Source organism: Vulpes lagopus, chromosome 16 (genome assembly GCF_018345385.1).
Source record: "Vulpes lagopus strain Blue_001 chromosome 16, ASM1834538v1, whole genome shotgun sequence".
In the NCBI taxonomy this organism is placed as follows: Eukaryota; Metazoa; Chordata; class Mammalia; order Carnivora; family Canidae; genus Vulpes; species Vulpes lagopus.
The window spans coordinates 54,338,827-54,359,133 of record NC_054839.1 but is presented as its reverse complement, the minus strand read 5'-3'; the positions used below and the strand labels follow the sequence as shown (position 1 = coordinate 54,359,133).

At 41.8% G+C, this 20,307-nt stretch overlaps 1 protein-coding gene across 2 annotated transcripts in view; it reads left to right on the top strand.

Moving 5' to 3' along the window:
* The first annotated feature begins 5,822 nt into the window (after positions 1-5,822).
* ENOX1 (ecto-NOX disulfide-thiol exchanger 1) overlaps positions 5,823-20,307 on the top strand; it is a 247,744-nt gene continuing 233,259 nt past the window's right edge. Inside the window, exon 1 of one of the 2 annotated variants that reach the window (XM_041730978.1) lies at positions 5,823-5,965. In XM_041730978.1, the coding sequence (XP_041586912.1) occupies positions 5,878-5,965 (88 nt within the window). In that variant the 5' untranslated portion in view covers positions 5,823-5,877. Of the gene's footprint in view, positions 5,966-11,685; positions 11,889-20,307 lie in introns of those variants that run through there. The other variant, XM_041730979.1, reaches the window with a different exon arrangement.

Below are 20,307 nucleotides of genomic sequence, written 5' to 3'. Positions count from 1 at the left end.
GACCTAGAGTTTGAATCTCAGAATGTATGCCAAGTAGTGTTGTTTAGCCCACGGTAACCTTAAAATCAGCAGGGGAATTTCAAATCTATATTCTAATGATTGTGACTCACCTTCAGATCAAATCAGAGAGTAATATCATTTTAAAAAGCTGAACCAGATGATTCTAGAAAGAAGCCAGAATTGAGAACCACTGGTGTAAAGGAAACTTAAAGGTCATTAAATTCATTCATCCATCTGGTGTCTGATTGCTTTCTACAGCTGTTTGGCAATGAAAGAAGAGAACTCCTAATAGGGGGATTAAAATTGCAACTTTCTGATGCAGGCATCCAAGCCTCTCTCTAAAGCTACAAACCAAGGTGACCCACTGTCATGGTGTCCCAGAGACTGTCCCAGTCTTAGCCTAGAAAGCCCTACACAGTGGAGAAACCCATCAGATCCAGACAAACCAGGCTGATTGGCCACCCTACTACCAACACACTCATTCTTTGGATTCTACAGTGTTGTTTTTTGATAAATTTCCATTTGAGAAGGAGGAAAAGTATGCTTCTGAGGCAGGGTATTTAATGAAAAGATAGAAATAATTAGAACACGTTAAAACCTTAGCAGCCTTGAGGGGAAAGAGACATATCAAGAGAAAAAAGGAAAAAAATAGCAACAGGTTATGTTAGAATTCCTGCAATTAAGATGAAGGGGGGGGTTATTTCATGTAATTAATTAAAGAACATCAAAATATTCATTCACTTTTATCTCTGCTATGTAGATAAATTAAGAATGATTTTGTAACGTAAGAAGGCATTAAATGAAAATCCCAAATTTGTAAATATAATCAACTCAGCTATAAGCTCCTTGAGGATAGTTATTTTTACAAGTAAGAAAACAAAGACTTAGTGAAGGCTACATGGAAAGTTAGTGACAAAGCATCTTGCTTCTGGACACTTTTTTCGTAGGTTCTATGGTCTCTTTCCTGCTGTATATCCTATTATTCCCAGCAACGTACAGCACAGCCCTTTCCTTTTGATAAAAGGAAATGTTGGTAGATAGAAGAAGTGAAAGTATTTTAGTAACAAATCATTTTAACAGTTTAATTTTTAATTGTAGCATTAAAAATTATGCCCATGAGTGCCCATTTAAATTTTATTTTGGTATCATGATGTAGTCCTGCAGCCTAAGGATTAATTTATCCCACAGTTATTTTCCATCCAGGTCATGTTGATCACTGAGCAGCCAGTCCGATCACTACACTGTTGATTCATTTCATTCACTGGTTGCCAAAATCGCCAGATGTGTCACAGTAATCTGACTATCTTCATAACCAAATCAAGTCCACTGAATTGGCAGCAGTTCAGTAGGTGCGTTGGTGATCAGAGATATTGATGGTACCATGCAGATGAGATGTTAGCCTATATTTAGAAATTTCCTTGAAATCATGATAGACTTTCTCCCACTTGAAAATTTATATGCTGCTGTAGAAGAAATCGTCAATAAATAAAACTTCTGACACGTTATTTTTTCCTTTTTTCCTTAACAAGAACATTTGGCTGAGGTCATAACACTCAGGGAAACATTGTAGAATGGGAAGCTGCAGGTCAACTCATCATCCTTTCCAAAATATGTTAATAAGTAGCACCGGAAAAAAAATGTGGGGATGATCTGTAGGCAAATAAGTTTTTAATTCGCCAGGTAGAACAAAACCAAAGTGGCACCTTAAATGGGAGAGATGAATACATATTCCCAAAATTACCTAACCATAGAACTCTTTATCATCAGTGTCTGGCAGAACTTCATCCAGCTTCTCAATTTTTCAGTTAAATAAACCGGGTCCCCAGAAGGTTTTAGAAACTGATCCAGAGTCAAGTATTTTCTTTAATTTTTTCCAGGCCTCCTCTGTTTTCCCCCACTTTCAAATTGCTTTCCCTAATTGCCTGTAAGAATTTATCCCTATCATTCCTCAGTAATTCACAATGGACCAGTTTACGAGTGATGTGATGCCTAAGAGTGGAAGTAAAAACTACTCACTTAGAAAAGATGTACTTCTAGAAAGTTAAAGGTTTCTTCCTATGCCCTGATTTTAAGAGCTTTTATTTATTGGGCACCTATACTAGGACAGGCTCTTTATCCTCATAAAAACCTGCAAAATAGATAGTAATAGGTCTCTTTTCCTATTGGGGAGATTATGAGCTTTCTGAAGATCATACATTCAGTAAGTGGAAGAGTTCGGATTTAAAACAAGGTCAGTCTAATTACAGAGTCTTTCATCTTACCAAGCTCAAAGATATGATCACAGCTACATTAGAAGCATTGCTGTTAAGAAAAAAAATAAAAATAAAAAAAAAGAAGCATTGCTGTTGACAACATACTTACTTCCTTAAAAAAGTTATTGGCCCATAATTGAGTATGGCATGGTATAGACAGAATTACATAATTTCAGGTAGACAAATTTGAAAGAAATGTACTCAGAAAAAATAAAAATATATTAAAAGGATAACCAGTAAGCTGATATAAATTTATTCTGGGACTGAGGTAAGGAATATATATACAGTATACATTGGTATATACACATAAATATGCATTCTTAAGGCAAAAATAGATACTTTGGGGGGCAGTAAAAGGACAAGAACATAATTGGAAGATAATCTGGGAATATTATAGTGAGAATTTCTTATGTGGATTTTTTTGCTGGATATTCGTGGTTTTTATATGAATTTTGGGTACATGTTGTTGAAGGAATGAATGAATGGATGGAGTTTCACAGTAACATTTAGTGATTTCATTACTTGAATGCCTTCCAAGTGAGTGATCTGAGTGATCATTGTTTAGTTATCTTTTTTTTTTTTTAATTAACTTTTATTGGTGTTTAATTTACCAACATACAGAAAAACACCCAGTGCTCATCCCGTCAAGTGTCCACCTCAGTGCCCGTCACCCATTCCCCTCCAACACCCGCCCTCCTCCCCTTCCACCACCCCTAGTTCGTTTCCCCGAGTTAGGAGTCTTTATGTTCTGTCTCCCTTCCTGATATTTCCCAACATTTCTTTTCCCTTCCTTTATATTCCCTTTCACTATTATTCATATTCCCCAAATGAATGAGAACATACACTGTTTGTCCTTCTCCGATTGACTTATTTCACTCAGCATAATACCCTCCAGTTCCATCCACGTTGAAGCAAATGGTGGGTATTTGTCGTTTCTAATTGCTGAGTAATATTCCATTGTATACATAAACCACATCTTCTTTATCCATTCATCTTTCGATGGACACCGAGGCTCCTTCCACAGTTTGGCTATTGTGGCCATTGCTGATAGAAACATCGGGGTGCAGGTGTCCCGACGTTTCATTGCATCTGAATCTTTGGGGTAAATCCCCAACAGTGCAATTGCTGGGTCGTAGGGCAGGTCTATTTTTAACTCTTTGAGGAACCTCCACACAGTTTTCCAGAGTGGCTGCACCAGTTCACATTCCCACCAACAGTGTTGTTTAGTTATCTTAATGGCAGATGACTTTCTGCAGTCTCTTCTGTTACTTAATGATCTTATGTAGCTTTTCTTAAAATAGTTATTTGGGCCAGTCATGTTACTATTTTTTTTAATTCTTTTCTTAATGTCTGTTCCTTTCTCTTATTTTCTTCACCACTCTATCCGTCCATCTCTCCCTCCCCTCTTCCCTTCCTCCCTCTCTCCTGCCATTCCTTCTTCCCTCCCTTCTATCCTTCCTTACTGTGTACTGAGAAATTGATGTGGCATCTGCCTCAAATTGTTATTGGTCCAAACTTCTGGAGCCAAGATAACAATGAGACTCTATAAAGATTAGTTCATAGAGGAGTTCAGCTCACTTTGCATGACACTCCCTTGAAAATAATGGAGAGTTGAAATGATTTTGGCAACATCCTCCCTGAAAGTAGTTGTCAGGTAGTTAGTAGTTCATTTGGGGTAACCTAAAATTACCTGGATAAATAAACTAGACTGCAGTAGAAATAACATAATAAGCACATAAAACCCAAGAAGAATTTATAAGACTGGACACTTGTGTTCTGTCAGATTGAACACACACATTCATATTTTCTTATTCCAAAATCTCCCTGAAATTGTAGTAAAGAATTCCCCCAAAACTACAAAAAGATAAACAGAGAATTGGAGCAAGAGAGAGCAAGCCAAGGAGGATGTGCTGCTAAGTAAGAGATGTCAGCAGATTTTGGGAAGATGGGACAGTGGTGGAGGAGGAGGAGCTGAGGTATACTGAGAGAAGCCTGCAGATTCATTCTGCAGGATCCTGGGGAGGCTTGGAAGGGCGTGAAGGTGAGACAAAAAAAAAAAACACAAAAAAACAAAACAAAAAGCAGGGATTAGTCAAGGTGTTACAGAATAGTTGGTGGAACATAGTATATGGAGTAATTAGACATTCTTTCTCTCCCTGCCTCACACTTTCCCTACCAGTTCTCTAGCCATGCTGGATGCTAGAGGCATAGTCTTGGTCTAAAGTGAATCAGAGATGCTCTGAACTCAAAGAAATTAGGCCCAGGATGGAGACGTGAAGCCAGTAGAATTAAATGAAACTCCATAGAGAGCGGGTTAGACCCTCCTGAACTATTCTAGCTCCATAGCTCCAGAGCACCTAGTGCCAGGGACAGGCTCTTTAGGCAAGGGGTGAAAGGGTTCTAATCTAGAGAAACTGAACAACTCAAAAAAATGACCTGAATGGAGTTTGGAATTCCCAGAAAAATGGCTGGATTCTCCACCCAGTTACCCCACAAGGATGCTTGCTAGACAATAAAAATACCCTGCCTGTCCCCCACACAATGCTTCCAGTTAGTCTTGTAGGAACTCACTGCTCCAAAGTATGTATGTATGTATGTATATGTGTGTGTGTGTGTGTATACACAAACATGTGTGTCTTAAATATAAGTGAATATAAATGAAGAGGAAGAGGTATATTTGAATACAGCCCCAACATAAAAACTAGAATAAAATACAGAGATCAAAAGAGAGAAGTTGAGTGCTCAATATAAATATAGGTATCTCAGAAGTAGAAGAAAAACTATTAAAAATCTAAATATCTTTAGATAGATGAGAAGACAGTATTATATCCACAAAATAAAAAGGGAATCCTATTTAAAAAAAGGAGCAATTCAAAAATAAGAGCTCCTGGTAATTAAACTTACAGTATATATATATAATATGTATATATTATATATATATAATATATATAATAAGGTATAGAAAATACCTTATAGGTATAGAAAATAAAGTCAAGTGAACTTTTAGGAAGTAGACTAATAGGCGAGAATAGGAAGTAGACTAATAGGCAGAGGAAGAGGGAAAAGAAAGTAAGAAATGCAGTGGTTCAGTCCATGAGTTTCAGTATTTTACAATAGGAATTCCAGAAAGAGAAAACAGGGGGGAAAAAGGTGAGGAGACAAGTATTAGAAAATAATACAAATAATACAAGAAAAAATTTCAAAATGGAACAATAATAGGAATCTCCAGATATATGAAGGCTCCAGAACAACGGATTAAAAAAGATCCTCATTGAGATTCTTTAGTATGAGGTTTCAGAATACCCAGGATTACAGAGAAGATTCCAAAACCTTCCAGAGAAATAAAACAGGTGACACATAAAAGATCAGGAATGCCAATGACACCAGACTCCTCAAGCGCCACACTGGAAGCTAGAAGACAGCTTGGCCCTCAGAATGCTGAGGGAAATGACTCTGCTTAGAATTTAGTGACAAGCTTAACTAGCAAGCACAAGAGTAGAATTAAGACATTTTCAGACGCTGAAGGAAGGTCTCAATGAATTTACTTCCCATGTACCTTTTCTCAGGAAGCTACTAGAGAATGTGCTCTACAAAAATGAGGATGTAAACCAAGAAAGAGGAAGCCATGGGATCCAGGAAACGGGGGACCCAACACAGGCGAGAGGCGCAGGGATTTCGCAAGATGGTGTTAAAAAGAAGCCCCAGGACAACAGGTGGGCAGCTGGCCTGGGGAACCGCTAGACCAGATGGACTCGATGGGAGGCTCCTTGAGGGAAGAATAGATATGACAGGTTGACTGATGGCATTTATCATGAAAAAAAAATAATGGTCTTAATAGGACTTTTATAGTTCCTTTGGAAAGTTCAGGAGCAGTTGGTAATAGATGCACAAAAGGAAAAAAAAAGACCACCAGGAAAAACTAAATATTGAACAAGATAAGAAGTGTTTTTCTTACATTATGTAGCTTGATAGTAAGCAATTATTATATGGTCATAACAATCTAAACCCAGAATTTTGATTTAACCGCAAATTGCTACTTTAACATACTGGAGAGAGAGGGGAGGAAGCTTGTCGGGAAGTGGTGATGGTATAAGGTCACCAAATCTTTCTTTGCCCACTAGTGAGACATAACATAATCTCTAAAACTGATAACGTGAAATATATCATATCAGTATGTACACATTACTTAAATATATGGAATCAAATATCAGAATTGGAAGTTCAAAGTAGTTTTCTCTCCCATGGCAGGATTCAATCTCTTTGTGGGGAGGGATGGGTTAGTTACTGGTGAGTCTCTCTCCTCTGGACAAGCCCATAGATTTATCAAACTGAGAGTAACTAACGGGGTGGGACAAGTGACATAGGGGATTGCTGTGTTGAGTGATAGGCCTTATAGCACTATAATAGTACTATTTGCTGTTTTAAACTATAGGTGTATGTTATTTTGAGAAGCGTTAAGTTGGTTTTAAAAATTACTGGAATTAGAAATAGAGGTTGTAAAACCAAAGTGTATACAACGCTCCCCCGCTCTCATACACCAAAACAAAACAAAAACAGAGATAGAAGCTGATGGTGCTTTTTTGTATATCTTTCAGGACTGATTTATTTATCCCACACCCTATAACAAAGTAGGGGCTTAGGCCCCTCTGCTGGTCTCACTCCGACTGACATTGCCTGGCATCTCCAGCCATACCCCACATTCAGTGTTTAAGCTCTACTGCACGTTCCTCTATAACACCCGTACTTCCCCTCACCTGGGCCTTTGCTCACCTTCCACTCATATGTTATTCGCACACACACATACACACAATCACCCAGTCCGAGAGTCCCCTTGTTCCACTTTACCTGTTTTGTATTTTGGCTCAGAATCCTCTCTGAAGGGTCTCCGAGGGGCCCTGGATCATAGCATTCTCTCTTATGTTTTAATTCTTGTTGTATTGCTTTTGGTGCCACTTACCACAATCGTGGTGTGTTCTTTGTTTTGTTGTGTGTTGTGGTGTTTGTACTCGTCCTGTCTTTGCTGAAAGGCTAGAAGGTCACAAGGGCAGGAGCCATATTGCACTGACATTTATTCCTCCTACAGAGCTTGGCGGATTGCTGACATAATCCAGGTACTGCCTCAGATAATAATTGAATGAATAAATTAATCTTTCATTAAATGCGAAATCTGTTCAGTCATATGGCCCAGAGTTAAACATCTGCATCCACATAAATAAATATTACTGGAAGGTAAGGATTTTGTTTGTGTTTGAAGAAGGCTCATGTGCTTTCTCCTCAAGGGGAAGATCAGGTTCAGAGCCCAGAGGGTTAACTCCTCCCTAAAATTTTTGCTTATGCTTCCTTTGTGGAAGAGATGTATAAAGCTTGTCACCTGGAGGGTCAAAGTTTTTCCTTGACTCTGCAAGGATTACAAGTAGCCTGTCACTGAGGAAAAGTGCAAACAGGATGTGGCCTTAACCCTCCCACCAGAGAGGCGCTTCTGGACATCACCCTGTGCCTGGTGGACAGTAGCAGAGGCTCAGATGAGGCAGAAAAGGGGAGGACCTCTCTTGAGGCCAGACCACTAAAAAAGGCATTCCAGAAATACTCTGAGTATTTCATGAGCACTCGGGGCCAGTGGCACACTGGGACTTACTTCCATGGCTTCTCACACCTAACGTAAGTCCCCTTCTACTTCATCAGGTTTTACACCCCCTTCCCCAGATTTTTTTATAGCCACCTGCACAATCGCATTAACAAATTATAGAACAGGATTGATCTAAGGCATCCGTATATGCAAACAGCAGCATGGTATGGAGCCATGCAAGAGAAGGAGGTGGATCTGTTCCCATCTGATAGGGTGAGGGCTGTAACCTATACCGCTGACCGGGAAAGTCAGCGTGGGACAGGATGAGCCCCTTCATGTCTTTACTGCAATGCCATCCTTTCAATGAGGTCTTCCTCAACCACTGCATTTATGATTGTGAGTATCCCCCCTCCCCCTTTTTCTCCATTAGCATTTATCTCTATTTGACATACCATATATTTTCTCAACTCGTTTGTTTGCGATCTATATTCCCTACTGGAATGGGAGGTACATGAGGGCTTTTGTGTGTTTTATTTACTGCTTTTCCCCCAGTGCCTTAAAATGATTGTATGAATGAATTTGTATTAAAAAAAAAGTACATGATTTGCATAGAACATTATTATTCGTACAGAATTTCTAGAAGGCGACACAGACCTAACAATAGTCATCTTTGAGCAGTAGAACCAAAGGCACGTGGGAGGAAGACTAACTTCTGTTGTCTGTATCTTACCATGTACATGCATCACTTCTTAAAATAAAAGCACTAGTTTAATAGAGAGTCCCACTTTGCAGTGTTTCTTGAATGGCTATAATAAAATATAAGTTATTTAGTCAGCACCATTTCTTTCTGAGATAATGAGCACCGTTTAGACTTCCCTTTCTTTTCCGAAGTCAAGCTGTAAATGCCCCATGATCCAAATCCATGGACTTTATACTTTATGAAGCCTTTATCAGCAGAGACTTTTCATTTTCCTTCAGAGTGGTACCATCTGTACTTATGTTGTAGTGGGGCCGAAAAGAAAAAAGAAAAGAAAGGAAAATAGGTTTTTAGGTCGCATAGATTCATATCTTCTTACTTATAGCTAAGTGACCTAAGGCAGGTGACTTAATCACCCGGAACCTCAGTTCTCTTACCTATAAAATTGGGAAAACTTTTGCCACGAGCAGAGGCTGTTGTCCACATGAAACAAGATAAAGTGTAAATACTCACTGCCTAGTAGTATCTTGTTCACAGCAGGGTTCAGTGAATGTTAAGTTCTTCCCCTTTCTCTGCAGAAGATGACCTAGAGAGCAGACTTTTAGTCCTATCCCTAAGTTCTCAAAGTGAGGTCCCAGCACACCAGGGGGTTTAGTGGAAATGCAGAGTCTCAAACCCCACCTGATCTAATCAATCAGCATTTAGTTTAACAAAATACCCTGGTGATTTCTCTGCATAGTAAAGTCTGAGAAACTCTATTTTTATGCTTCTTAAGAAGCAGTGTTTCAGACAGGGTCGCATTAATCATGTTTTTTTATTTTCTGTATTTTATGATACTTGGACACATCTGAGGGCCTTGCAGATCCTGGTGGAGGCACTGTCCTTGCAGGGTCAGCTAATTCTTGGAGACATCAAACAATTGGTCTAGGAACGTCCTATTGGTATGCAGATGAAGCCATCCTGAGTCCATGCTCCCACCTGCCTCTTTTTATCAGGCTCTTGCAATCCAGAATATTATCCCCCTGCCCTGAATTGCCTCAGGGCCAGGTACTGAACAGTTAGGAACCAACCTTATAGTTGGTTATGTAGTTTGGTGGATTTAGTGCTGAATCCACTCAGCTATTCAAACCAGCCAATCCTTTTTTTTTTAATAATAAATTTATTTTTTATTGGTGTTCAATTTGCCAACATACAGAATAACACCCAGTGCTCATCCCGGCAAGTGTCCCCCTCAGTGTCCGCCAGCCAATCCTAAACCTCTTACCTAGCCTTGCTTTACATTTCCTGCAGAAACCACAAAAAAAGTTTGTTGCCCACATTTCCCCCTTATGCCCTCTGATTCCAACTGACCCTGGGGGCTCCAGAAGTGACCCATCTCGACACTGCGTGCCTCCTTCCTCTTGAGAACTGGAAATAGCAAACTGTCTTTTCATTGGCAAGCATCTCCTTAAAATCCTGGCCTCACCACACCTGAATACAACCAAAATACCAGGTACATTTTAAAACAAGGCTGCCCTTTCTAAACGTGTTTCCTAGTCTGGCACCGCTGACCACTATTCCCCCGTTCCCCTGTCCAGTCTTAGTTTCATGTGAAGGGTGTGAGGGTGCCCAGCAGAGCCAGATGTTCTGGGGTGAGGGTGGGGGGGATTCTGACCATCAAACTGAAACATCAGAGGATGCTTAAGCCACCTCATGAGCCTGAACTTACTTTTAAATAAAGATGATCAAGGATAACCATGAACGAGGTCGTAAATCTGCTTAAGGCAGTATGACTACGTTGAATGCCAATAATGCTCCTTAAGCACCAGCTTTGAACACTTCAGAAGCTGCTATTACAAATGATTAAGACCTCCAAGATAATGGAACCGTTTCAATTGAAACACACAAACTTATTTACAGAATGTCAGGGAAACAAATGAAAACCTGCCATCCACATCCATTCATTTTTCCCTGTGGCTTCGTAATATGGTATATGTGTTTTAGGTCGAAATAACTCCTGCCATGGAGCAGCTATTATGTTACCGAGCTGCTTCCCTTCCCACCTTTGCATTTGCCTCCTGTCTCTCCTGTTCTGAAAAGCATCTTGACATACGGAAGTAAGCTAACTGAAGCTGAAGTTAATAAACGCCGATACTAAAAGAACACAAAAGGGACATTGCTCCCCACGACTCAAAGGAAAATATATATATATATATACATATATATATATATATAATGAGTGTTTAGTTCAGATACATTCCACACTGGTTAGAACAGATGATGAGAACAGAAGATAGCAATTTATTGGTAACTTTTCCCTTATAAAAGTTTCACTACAGTTTAATTAAGAAATCGGAATTTGGGCAGCCCAAATGGCTCAGCGGTTTAGCGCCACTTTCAGCCCAGGGTGTGATCCTGGAGACCCGGGATCAAGTCCCACGTTAGGCTCCATGCAGGGATGGAGCAATGCTTCTCCCTCTGCCTGTGTCTCTGCTTCTCTTTCTCTCTCTGTGTCTCTCATAAATAAATAAAATCTTAAAAAAAAAAAAAAAGAAATTGGAATTTCATTAGCAGCATTTAATTAGAAATAGTAGACAAGGAAATTTTTCCATCGTCTTATGACTATCAGTTTTTTTCCATAAGACATAATCCCTAACTTTATTAAAGTTAACTAACTTTATTGTGATAATCATTGCACTGTATATAGGTGTGTGTGTGTGTGTGTGTGTGTATAAAAACCGTTAAGTTCATACAATTGTTTCTGTCCATTCTACTTCGATAAAGCTGGGGGGGTGGGAAATAAACCTATTGGTTATGACCATAAAAAGAAACTTTGGCTGCAGATACCAGGAGTGTGCTCCACATCACTGGCCCTAAAATTCAATATTGCGGCCCAAGCAGTGTCTAAAATCCGACTCGTGGCCTGCGTGACTGACGGCATCCCTGGAACCACACGCTTGTTTCTCAGGAGGTATTTTGTTTGATTGCTCCTTGACCCTTTTCCAAGAAATTTAATTTGCCCAAGGGAGTCTCACACAGGAAAAGAGTGTTTGCATCTGCTTAGGGAAATGTGCCTGAAATAATGACTTATTTAGAACAGAGAACAGAATGGAATGGGATGGATTGATAAGCCAGTTTGAGCAGGCGGAGAGCAACCTTGGCCTCGTAACTCTTATAAAAGGAGCTCCAGAGCAAAGCACTTGGCCCGGGCTGGGTCTGGCAAGAGCCACCTCTGTGCCACAAATGCTGCCTCCCTAAGCTCCATACAAAATTCCGACCCTGGCCAGTGCCTCAGAGGCGTGCGGTCCCATCTGCAGTCTCACCGACGCTCCCACGATGGTGCGAATTTCTCGATTCAGTCCTGCAGACCCCAGTGTAGACATTGCCCTCCGAGGTATGTGACCCGCTTGAACCTTGGTGGGGTCCCGTGGGTGACCACGGAGCGCTGGGTGGCAGTGCTGGGGGCTGAAGCACTTGCTCCGTTGCCGGGGGACTTGGCCAGTGGGCTGGTGCGTGGGATGCCCGGGGAGAACTTGACTCCGCTCCTTTCCTGACTTGCTGAACTTAAAATGAACCAGCAGTCAGAAGCAGGAGCCGACATCTCATCTAGCAGGATGAAGGATGAGTTGAGGCAAATAAAAGAAAAAAAAAAAAAGAAAGAAAGAAAGAAATGGAACATTGCCACTGCCTGGCTCTTTTGTGCTGTTCAATTTTCTTTGTCTTTTCTCTCTCTCTCTCTCTTTTTTTTTTTTTTTTTTTTTTTTTTTTTTTTTTTGCCGAGAAAATGTAGTTGATTTGTTTAGGACTATTATCTCAAGGCTAGCAACTCTTTTGAAAATGGGAAAGGAAACAACAAAAAGTTTCTTAAAGTAAATTAAAAAACCTGCAATGACTTTTTTTCCTGTCTTAATCTCTCTCTGCTATTCAGTGAAAAATGAAAACATACCTGCAACCATGGACCGCATTTAAGTGAGCAGGGTTAACCTTAAAGTCTCATTTATGCACAGTGGTAATGGGAGCTTGCCTTTCTTTTTAAATTTAAATCTATCTTTGCACAATTAGCAAGTTATTAAGTGACCTTTCCTTCAAAGTCTGCAAGCAGTTGCTTGTTTCCACTAATAAGAGAACATGTTTTACAAGGTTCACGTTGATTAATTGACAAATGCTGATAAAATCAAAGCAGGGCTAAAATGCAGCGCACCAGCTGCAGTATAAATTACTTTTGTTCAATAATGTTTCAAGCGGCTATGCATTTATGGTTTACCTTTCGATAAATATTACTGTCTTAATTGAAACATCCATTGTAGAAATTTATCTCTGAAGATAACTGTCAGGAGCCACAGCCAGGACCAGACATTTTTATATCTGTATATGTTTTCTGCTCAATCAAAAGTATTAATTGCTATGAATATTTTAGAAATGGATGTTTTGTATTTCATGTGAAATAAGCACTAACACATTCTAATATACTTTGAAAATCTAGCACCCTTGAATGACCTAAGTATAGCGTTCTCTCCATTTCTGGTTAGGTTCAAAAAAATTAAATGTTCTAAACCACTAGCCTTCCACCATTCACTAAGAGCATTACATTCTTGGCCCTTTGGCATCCAGCTGTTTTTTTTGGCAACTATGTTGGGCTCCATTAGAGGGCCCATAGCTGGCTGTTTCATGCTCATCCCCGTTTCCGAGATGCATGGCCAACCCCAGCTTCCTGAGTGAATAGCTGTCCAGAAGCATGTCTTGCATCCCAGACCAAACCTGAAGGTACAGATGGTCCCAGCAGGAGAGGAATGTACATGAGGTCACCAAAGAGTTTCTGTTCCTCTCTTGTTGTGGTTCATATCCATGAGCTAGATTCACAGACTCTAGGGCCCTACGAATACTGTAGCTTGTAGATTTAGGGGTCCAACCGACCTGATAGTTTTGTCTGGACATCTGAGGATGTCCTACTGCATCTAGACTCCTAGGAAATTAGATTTCTTCCAGATGTGACTTTTCATTACTTGTCTCAACAAAGTCATTTTAATTCAACAAATATTTATCAACCCCACCATACACCAGGCACTGTGCGGGGCCCTGCACATACCAAAATGAATCAGATAGATTCTTTAACCTGAAGAAGCTGACACAATCCAATCATAACTCCAAACATTTACAATTTGCTATTAAAAGATATTGTTACGTAACTTGCCAAAAAATTTTTGAATCCCCCTCATACACACCAGGCACCATCCTAGTTCAGTAAATATTCCAGATGTCTTCTTTCTTCACTGTTTATCAAAGATCACTGTGTTCTGGTAGCAAATGTCTTTTGCCAGTTTCCTGTTTGAGCCCTCTGAGTTGCTGGTTGCCAGGTAATAGTTGTACTCAAGAATACCACGGGCCACCAGACCTGAGTCAAGCCCAGCGGGACTGAGCAGAGATCAGCACTCTGAAGTCAGTCAGAGGGCACATTGCCATCAGGATGGGCACGAAGATCATGGAGCAGGAATATAGAGTGTGTGATGAGGGAGTTAAGGACCATTTGGAGCGCCCTAGAATCAAGTGATTTTTTTGGAATCTGGATCCCAGTAGAGGCAGATTAAACCAGCAAAGCCGAAGTTCAGGGATGAGCAGAAGTTGCACTGGGCTAGTAAATCATAGAATTCCAAGTGATTGACTGGAAGGTAAGGACAGAAGGCAGACTAGTGAGGGAGGTCACAGAGAAGCAACCAGTTGGGGATCCCTGGGTGGCTCAGCGGTTTAGCACCTGCCTTTGGCCCAGGACACAATCCTGGAGTCCTGGATCGGGTCCCGCGTCGGGCTCCCTGCATGGAGCCTGCTTCTCCCTCTGCCTGTGTCTCTGCCCCCCGCCTCTCTCTCTCTCTCTCTCATAAATAAATAAATTAATTAATTAATTAATTAAATCTTAAAAAAAAAAAAAAAGAAGCAACCAGTTTAGTAAGAAGAGATCAAAGCAGGTCAACAGGCAGGTGAGTTGTTACTGGGCCATCAACCCCGTCAGCATCGCAGCATTCTGCTGGATAGGCAGCTGCTGGCATGGGTTCAACCATCAGGAGAATCAGGCCTACGTAGAACAAACAAGGAGAAAAAGCTCGGCCGCCGAGAACTTGGTCACAAGAAGCGAAACGTGCTTCCCGTAATCTAGGTCACAGGGCTGTGGGCGGGATGGGCAGCGTGACGAAGACTGTGAGTGTGGGCCCGCTCGCTTCCATCAGGCCAGACGTCAGTTAAGACAGCGTCTGGCTTGCCGTAGCCACGGCACAGAGGTTCCGCGGAACTGACCTGGCTCCGAGGGGGAGGCAGGTGCCAGAATACAGCGATTCTTACACGACAATATCACAAATTGCTCCTGCACTTAGTGGAGAAAAAGCACAGGAGAGTCCAACACATGAGGGGGCGGCTCGTCTGTTTAAGTGATGCTGCATTGCCCTCGTATCTGTGCTCGTTCCCTCCTGTGCTTTCCCTACTGGGGGTGGGGGTGGGGCGGGGGGGCAGGTGACATTAAGTCCAGAGAGGCCCAAGTGGCAGGGAACCCGGGAAGTTCTAAGAGCATGTGGCCCGCTGTTAACGATCGGACGCATTTTCCTCGTGAGAGCATTCGGAAGGAAGGAGATGAAAAGGGAAAGGTGAAGGAATTGAAACCCGGCCAAGCCTCCCTGGTTTTGTCTGCAGAAATTTCAGTGAGATACCAGAATGGGGGTGGGGGGGATTGCTGGCGACACACCCGGAATCCCTTCTCCTCTTCCATCAACAAGGTCCTGCCCGGCGACCTCCGTCCCCCTGGGGCTCCTCTGTGTCTATGGCCCTAGTGTGCCAGTGAAAATACTGGGGAAGATTATTCTGTGCAACCGCAATGAAAGCCCTGTGTGCTATAGTGTCGTGCATCACCTTTAAAAGTTGTAAAACTGGGGCAGCCCGGGTGGCTCAGTGGTTTAGCACCTGCCTTCAGCCCAGGGCATGATCCTGGAGACCCGGGATCAAGTCCCACTTCGGGCTCCCTGCATGGAGCCTGCTTCTCCCTCTGCCTCTCTCTCTCTCTCTCTCTCTCTCTCTGTCTCTGTCTCTCATGAATCAGTAAATAAAATCTTAAAAAAAAAAAAAAAAAAGTTGCAAAACCCAGGCTTTTCAAAAAAGTCCTGTGTCACCAAGTTGGGTCACTGGGATATAAAGACCACCGGCAGCCTTTTCCGCCAGCTGCCGTGCCAGGCCCTGGTGCCATGGAAGGCCAAGACCATTCCCCAGTCTGCTCCTGGTCTAACATTCCCCGTTTGGACACTAGATGGGGCATTGTTATTATTACGCTGGCTCTAAAACGTGAGTGTGTAAAACCCACAAGGACGAAAACATTTCTTTAGAGCGTAACACTATGCTACCCAATCGGACAACACCAAAGGAGGAAACAGCCGTGAAGAGTATCTAAAATCCCAAGTCCTTGGCTTTGTGTTTTTAGCTGAGAAAACTGTGCGCAGCCCAAGTTCGTGCACCGAGTCAGCAGCAGACCCCAAAACTAGGAGCCAGCATCCAAGGCAGGAGAGCCTAAAGCAGGCCTGCCCTGTGCCTCACAGCCTGCACACCCGGGGGGGAGGCAGGGAGGGCCCCATGGGCTCAGGGGCCCGTGACTCAGCCCTCAGACGCCACCTGCTTTTATATGTGAACGATAATAGATGGCATCTCTGAGGCATCCTAAATACATTCTTCCTACCACTTGCCAGAACTTATGGATAGCCCAAAGAAAAATAAACCACGAACACAATCCAGTCAGTTTATTTTTTTCCTCCTCTTTCTTACACTCACAGACATGCACACACGTACACTCACACGTCCATGCGCCCCTTTGCAAATAATACCAATGTGAATGAATTAACTTCATTTTGTAAAATAGGAATAAACAAAATATTACCTGTTGTATGTAGGTTCTAGCTAACTAAATTTCCCATAGGTATTTATTTATTTATTAAGATTTTATTTATTTATTCATGAGAAACACAGAGAGGAGAGAGAGAGGGGCAGAGGGAGAAGCAGGCTGCATGCAGGGAGCCTGACGTGGGACTCGATCCCGGGTCTCCAGGATCACACCCTGGGCTGAAGGCAGCACTAAACCGCTGAGCCAGCTGGGCTGCCCTCCCCTAGGTTTTTAAAGTCTGGTTTGGTCAGCTTCTGGACACTGTGAAAGCCCATCAGAGTCCTGCCCTTCTCTTCGTCCTTCAGCCACTAACCGGCCATCCTCCCTCGAGTGCTAGATCCTCAGGGCTGAGAGCCTTGCCTAGAACCCAGCCGAGGTCAGGGACTTCCCAGAACCCCTTTCCTCCTCCAGGCCTACCTACCGGGCTAAGTACCGAGCGTGAAGTCTGCAGCCCACCCTTCACCTCTACCCAAGGTACCAAGAGTGACCAAATCACTGAAAGGAAATTCTTCATTTCTCCTCACTCTCCACCCTTCTGGCACATAGGTCCTTGCACAGAGCAGAATTCTTGCAGACTTTGGCGCCTTGCAGGCTTTGTTTCTTGGCAGACCCTCGCTAAGAAAGAAACTTGCATTTTGAGCAGACCGAAAAGGCCTGGTCACCGCAGTATGCCTTTTCTCATTTTGGCAGGAGCATCTCTCCTCACAGGCCTGTGATGCTGGTTCCAAGTCTTATTCCAGGCCCGGAAGGGTCCTCACTTTCTCTGCTCCTACCAAGGCACCTCTCAGGCCTCTGCTGCTCCCTTATCACATGTACCTGTTAAGCATCTAGCGTGCTTGGGGGAAGGGCAGGCTGGCGATTAAGAAACCGTTCAGTTTGGGATCTTATCTCATGTTAGGTTTTGAAAACTTTTATCTTTACTTTTGAAAAAGTAAAACACTTTTTAAAGTAGATTTTATTTATTTATTTGAGAGAGAGAGAGCATGAACGGGGGGTGGGGGGGGTAGAGGGCAGAAGGAGAGGGAGAAGCAGACCCTCCACTGAGCAGGGAGCCCAATGGGGGGCTCGATCCCGGGACCCCGATATCATGACCTGAGCCAAAGGCAGACGCTTAACCAACTAAGCCACCAGGAACCCCTGAAGCCAAACACTCTTAAAAGTCTAATTTTTAAAACTTGGCATGTATGGGCCGATTTCTTTCCTTCTTTCTCTCTCTCTTCTTTCTTTCTTTCTTTGTTTCTTTGTTTCTTTCTTTCTTTCTTTCTCTCTTTCTCTCCCTTCCTTCCTTCCTTCCTTCCTTCCTTCCTTCCTTCCTTCCTTCCTCTCTTCCTTCCTTCCTCCCTCCCTCTCTCCCTCTTCTTTCTTTCTTTCTTTCTTTCTTTCTTTCTTTCTTTCTTTCTTTCTTTCTTTCTTTCTTTTTCTTCTTTCTTCCTCCCTCCCTCCCTCCCTCTCTCCCTCCCTCTTCTTTCTTTGTTTCTTTGTTTCTTTGTTTCTTTCTTTCTTTCTTTTTAAAGATTTTATTTATTCATGAGAGACAGAGAGAGAGAGAGAGAGGCAGAGACACAAGCAGACTCCACACAAGGAGCCTGATATGGGACCTGATCCCGGGTCTCCAGGATCATGACCTGGGCCGAAGGCAGCGCCAAACCGCTGAGCCACCCAGGCTGCCCTCTTTTCTTTCTTTTCTTTTCTTTTCTTTTCTTTTCTTTTTTTCTTTTCTTTTCTTTTCTTTCTTTTTTCTTTTCTTTTCTTTTCTTTTCTTCTCTTTTCTTTTCTTTTCTTTTCTTTTCTTTTTTCTTTTCTTTTCTTTTCTTTTCTTTTCTTTTCTTTTCTTTTCTTTTCTTTCTTTTCTTTTCTTTCTTTTCTTTTTCTTTTCTTTTCTTTCTTTCTTTCTTTCTTTCTTTCTTTCTTTCTTTCTTTCTTTCTTTCTTTCTTCTTTTTTTTTCTTTCTTTTTCTTGGAATGCTCTCATATGCCTGGTCTTTTTCATCCTTGAAGACCCAGCTCAAATGTCATCTCCTCTGCTGAGCCTCTGACCTCCCTACCCCCATAGCCCCTTCCCAAATCCTCGCTCCTTATTCTGCACTGCCAGAGCATTGTACTAATTTTATTCAGAGCTGGAATATAGTCCCAGCCCATTACAACCAGTTATCTATCTGGCTGTCCTGCTAGCCCAGGCTCTTGGAAGGCAGGAACCGTGCACTATGCCCGATTCATCTTGAGTCACCTGCACCGAGCATAATGGATGCATAGTGGATGATGTGCCCTGGGAGTTTTATACATATGTATGGGGCTGGGCCAAATCATGTCAGCATCATCAGCTCTTTCAATATAAGAATCCGATGGTGTAGGAACATAGATCCAATCAAAGTGTGGTATAAAAAACCCATAGTCTTCTGAAATGTCCTAAAGCAAGTTCCCCAAGACTTAAGTGTTTTTGTGTTCTTATTTTTAAGAGGAAAGCGTTATATAACACTAGGCATGTAGTAGCATGCACATGGGGACACGGGTCATTAATTTGCTCCCCACATTGGAACACGGTAGGAATTTTTGTCACAGATTCATTTTGCTTTACGTAGAAGATGTATTTTGGAAAAGTTGTATGTAAATCTAACATCTATACATGAAATTATGTATAAAAATGCACTAAGGGAATAGCTTAAAGAGAACGTTTTTCCAAGTGAAAAAATATTTATGTAAAAAGGATAATTTCTGAATTTATCAGAGAATTTGCCTTATTGCAGAGAAGTATTTCTCCTAGAATGATAAAGGCTCGCCTGTGTTCCAGTCAAAACCCACCTGGGATTAATCTCATGCTTTTCCATAGTCTATTTAAAACGCTGGAGTTACTCCTAAGAAGATTTTTAATTTATACAACAGATACTCTTGCCTAACTACAGTGCATAACTCTCTTTACTGTCATAAAATTGGTATGTATTATGTATTATTTTGGGTCGGGTTAATAAAAGATTACTTGCGTGGGCATTTCATGATGTCAACACAAATCTTGTCGGAAGGAGTCAGTAGATTATACTTTTGATCTGCAGAAAGAATTGAGGACTGATACAAATGTTCACGCAAATCCAGAATATGGGAAAGGACACCAGGCACAAACCTCCATGAGACACTTGCCCAAAGAACCAAAGATGATGTGCTTGGCACTGAAGTTTTATATGAATTTTTATTTAAATGTTCTCATTTTTTTTTCCCTAGCATGGCCAAAAGGGAACTGGAGAGGGGCAGAATCATGTGGGTTTGGTGCTGTGTCTGTAAATTTATAGTGACTCAGTCAGTGTCCCTTTGCATTCAGAAGGCAGGGTCACCTCTGCTTCTCTTCCTGTCTCCCCTAGAGAACACAGTAGTCGTAGTCCTTTAATAATGCATTCACTTGAGTTGAAAAATAATATTCGTGCTCCTGGAACCATGCATTTAACACATTCTCAGCAAATGCCATGTGGCAAACCTGGTGCTTCTAGACCGAGCTTCTGTCTCACGTAAATAAGACACGGGGGTGTTGACCTTTTTCAGTAAACAATGCAGAAATGTTGAGTACCTTTAAAATTCAAATGCAGCTTTTAAAATGTGTTCTCATTTCCATGGACAGCTGAGACCTGCTGCTCTAATACCCGGCTAATCGGAGGTCTGTGAGGAGCTTGGGAATTGGTCAGAGTCCGTTCATCTTTGCTTGTTTTAGCTCCATGTCTGGACACTCTGGGGACCACTCTGTTCAGTGCTCCCTACATTTAGATATTTGATTCCCCCAGGAGATCTTTCCCATGTCAGAGGATTTGTCTGTGTGGATATCATGTTTGGACCAACATATATGCCTCTACCCAATTTTAATTATGTAGTAATGTTGATCTTTATTAGAGTTTTATTTCAAACATAGATCTCACCACTCCTACTTC